This window comes from Otolemur garnettii, unplaced genomic scaffold, assembly GCF_000181295.1.
Source record: "Otolemur garnettii isolate 467f Iridium unplaced genomic scaffold, OtoGar3 scaffold00223, whole genome shotgun sequence".
Lineage (NCBI taxonomy): Eukaryota > Metazoa > Chordata > Mammalia > Primates > Galagidae > Otolemur > Otolemur garnettii.
In genome coordinates, this window is record NW_003852618.1 from 113,874 (window position 1) to 117,271 (window position 3,398).

General features: G+C 40.7%; 1 protein-coding gene across 1 annotated transcript; it reads right to left on the reverse strand.

Annotated features, from left to right (window-relative positions):
* Positions 1-667: 667 nt before the first annotated feature.
* LOC100962335 (olfactory receptor 1361-like) lies at positions 668-1,597 on the reverse strand. The gene has a single exon (XM_003801838.1). It carries the CDS (start codon positions 1,595-1,597, stop codon positions 668-670), a length of 930 nt encoding a protein of 309 aa, XP_003801886.1.
* Between the last annotated feature and the right edge of the window lie 1,801 nt (positions 1,598-3,398).

Genomic DNA, 3,398 nt, shown 5'->3' on the forward strand with positions numbered 1-3,398 from the left:
TCAAGAAAAGAAGCCTGGGTTAAGCAAAGTTTAGATATAGATGCTAAGCAGAGAATCTAATCTGATAATCCTAGGGGTACTCTTCCTATGTCAGAGATGTGTTTAATATTAAGTTATTCTCTTGAATAGAATTAATTGTCAGATGTTTAATCAGGCTATATATTTTACAATGTATAGTAACATGAACCATATAGGGCTGTACAAATAAACACACTACACAGTTTCTGGTTTGATGTAGTACGTGGTATATATGGAAAAACAAACTGAGCATACCATGGTGATTGAACTAGTTATGTACATTCTTTTTATAAAGCAATGAAATCTATCCTTTCCCTGTGTCACACTTTGACAGTCTACACTTGAAAGAAGAATTTATTCATTGAGTGCTGCATTGAGTACTTAACTATTTCAGAACAAAATAACAAACTTAAGTAAGAAATATTCTTTTAGTCCAGACAAAGAGTATTTAAAAATATCCTCCTACTTTTAGCTAGCTTCCAATTCTTACCATAGAATCACACTCCCCAGAAACTCTCAAACATAGCACAAGCACACAAATAGTATATAAAATATTGTAAGAAGTTAAGGAGTAAAAATGGAAAAATGCGGTGACATACTTGGGAGTCATTATTCCCAAAGTACTTGGTTTTGAAATTTACATGTATTTCTAATCCTGAGAACTCTTCATGCTCAGAATTCTTCTCAGAGAACTCTTCACATCCTTATTCCTTAGACTGTAAATGAAAGGGTTTAGAGTAGGAGTTACCAGGGTATACATGATAGCAGCAACCTGCTCCTCAGAGGAGCGAGCAGTTGATGGGGGCTTCAGGTAGGTGGCAAAGACTGTGCTATAGAAGAGGACGACTGTAGAAAGATGGGAGCCGCATGTGGCCAGGGCTTTTCTTCTCCCCTGTGCTGATGGCACCCTAGTTACAACATGGAAAATATGGGCATAGGAGCCTATGATGCAGAGTAGAGGACTAATTCCTAAAAATCCTGTCAGAGCCATAATCAGGTCTTCACTGAGATGGGCATCAGAGCAGGAAAGCCGTAAGAGTGGGCCAAAATCACAAAAAAAGTGAGGAATCTCTTGACCAGTATAGAAAGATAGTCGAGACAGCAATAGGGTATGGACTAGAGAGACAGAGTGGGCCACTCCCCATGACCCACTGACCATCACCCCACATCTGCAAGGTGTCATTAGGAGTGAATAGTACAGAGGATGGCAAATGGCAGCATAGCGGTCAATAGCCATGACCGTTAAAAGTAGGCTGTCCATGTCAGCAAAAACAGCAAAGAAATATAATTGCGTCAGACATCCAGAGAAAGAGATGGATCCATTGCTGGTCCACAAAGTCCTCAGCGTTTTAGGGGCTGTGGTGGTAGTGAAGCAGAGATCTACCAGGGAGAGCTGGCTGAGGAAGAAATACATGGGAGTGTGAAGGCATACGTTAGCTCCGATGGCCAGCAGAAGTAGCAAATTCCCTAGGAGGCCTAGCAAGTAGAGAGCTAAAAAAAGACCAAAGAGGAGCTTCCCTTTCTCTGGGTCACTGGATAACCCCGAGAGGACAAAGTCAGGGGACTTGCTGCAGTTCATTCTGGACCTTTTTTGCCTTATAAAGAAGAATTAGTATGAAGATGATTCACTCACTTCAGGCTTTGGTGTGGGCAACATCCTGGATCCTGTCTCTTGGCAATGGGTTGTCTTCATATCACCAGTCTGAGGAATGAAGAAAAGAAACTAAAATAGCCATGGGAAGGACAAGAGTTGGAATTCAACTGAGGAGGCATGAAGATAGAGTGAGCAAAACAAAGGCTTCCTGGAATTCTTTAACTGTGAAAAAGCTGCGTTAAACTTTGGATTATGCAATGGCATAACTACTAGTTTGTGAATCTATTTTTCTTTTCCCCTTTTTTTGAGACAAGAGTCTCACTCTGTTGCCTGTAGTAGGAGTGCTGTGGTGTCATAGCTCACACCAACTCTTGGGCTCAAGCAATTCTCTTGTCTCAACCTCCTGAGTAGTTGGGACTACACACATGCGCCACAGTGCCCGGCTATTTTTAGAGATAAGTCTTGCTCTGGCTTAGGCTGGTCTTGAACTCGTGAGCTCAGGGAATCCACCCGCCTCAGCATCCCAGAGCACGAGGATTACAGGCATCAACTACTGCACCCAGCCCAGTGAATCTGTCTTTTTTACCATGATCCTTTGGAAGTCAGAGGCTGCATAATTGTACATAGCTTAGTGACTGTCACGTAGTGGGAACTGAATACATGTTTCTGTCTATCTACACAGTAACTATTCCAGTTCAAGCTATGGTTGCCTGATGAGAGTAATGCATAACCTCCCAAATGGTTTCACATGCCCGCTCTTGCCAGTCTAATCTGTTTTTCACACTGCAACCAGAGTGATCTTTTAAAAAATGAAAATAAAATCATGTAATTTTTTTTTGTTCAAAACTAGGTATTTACGAAACCATTGCTCTTTTGAAAAGTATGCAATCCCTAACAAGTCTTAAAAAACTGACTCTACTCTAACTTCAAGGTACTTCCCCAGCCTCATCTTTCACCACAGTTCACCCATTCTCTGCTCCCAGGCACAGTGGCTGCATGGCCATCTCGTCCCCTCAACTGCACCACTGTGCTTCTCTTCCCTCTTAATCAGCTCCCATTCATCCTTACTATCTCAGTTCAATTGGTGACGTTTTCAGGGTTGTCTTCCTTTGTCTCTTTGGTTGTCATATCAACCTTTTCTATCCTGTTGCAGCACATTCACGAATGACTACAGTTGTAATATGGAGGATATAATCATATTTATTTTGTTTGAAATTTTTACTGTTTTTAAGTTAATGATAGTTTCCCTTATAAGGAAGTAAGGTGTATCATGGCAGAGACTTCATCTGGTTTCTCTCAAGTATCTCGAGTGCCTGGCATACAAAAGACAGTATTTGCCACAAAATGAATAAATAAATAAATTAATGAAGATTGAAGGAGGAGAGGGAAATATGTTGTCTACTTCAACTTCTCAAGAATAAAAATCAACATATGAGTGGCTTAATTAACTGTGGTATATGTAGACCACCAAATACTATTCAGTCATAAAAATGGAGACTTTACATCTTTTGTATTTACATGGATGGAGTTGAAGAGCATTCTCCTCAGTAAAGTGACTCAAGAATGGAAAAACAAGCATCCCATGTACTTAATAGTAATTTGAAACTAGTATATGAACAAAGACAAACCCATGAGAGAGGAAAAACACAATTAAATTCAGGAAGGGGGAGGGTGGAAGGTGAGGCAGGGGCCCAGTAAACTCCCACATAATGGGTACAATGTAGGGTTATATGACACATCTCCCGGGGAAAGGACCCAAATACCACTTGGACTCTTTTTAACAAAT

Bases quoted from the DNA above. Each gene is read 5' to 3' on its own strand.
- LOC100962335 (XM_003801838.1), bottom strand. From the start codon at position 1,597: ATGAACTGCAGCAAGTCCCCTGACTTTGTCCTCTCGGGGTTATCCAGT.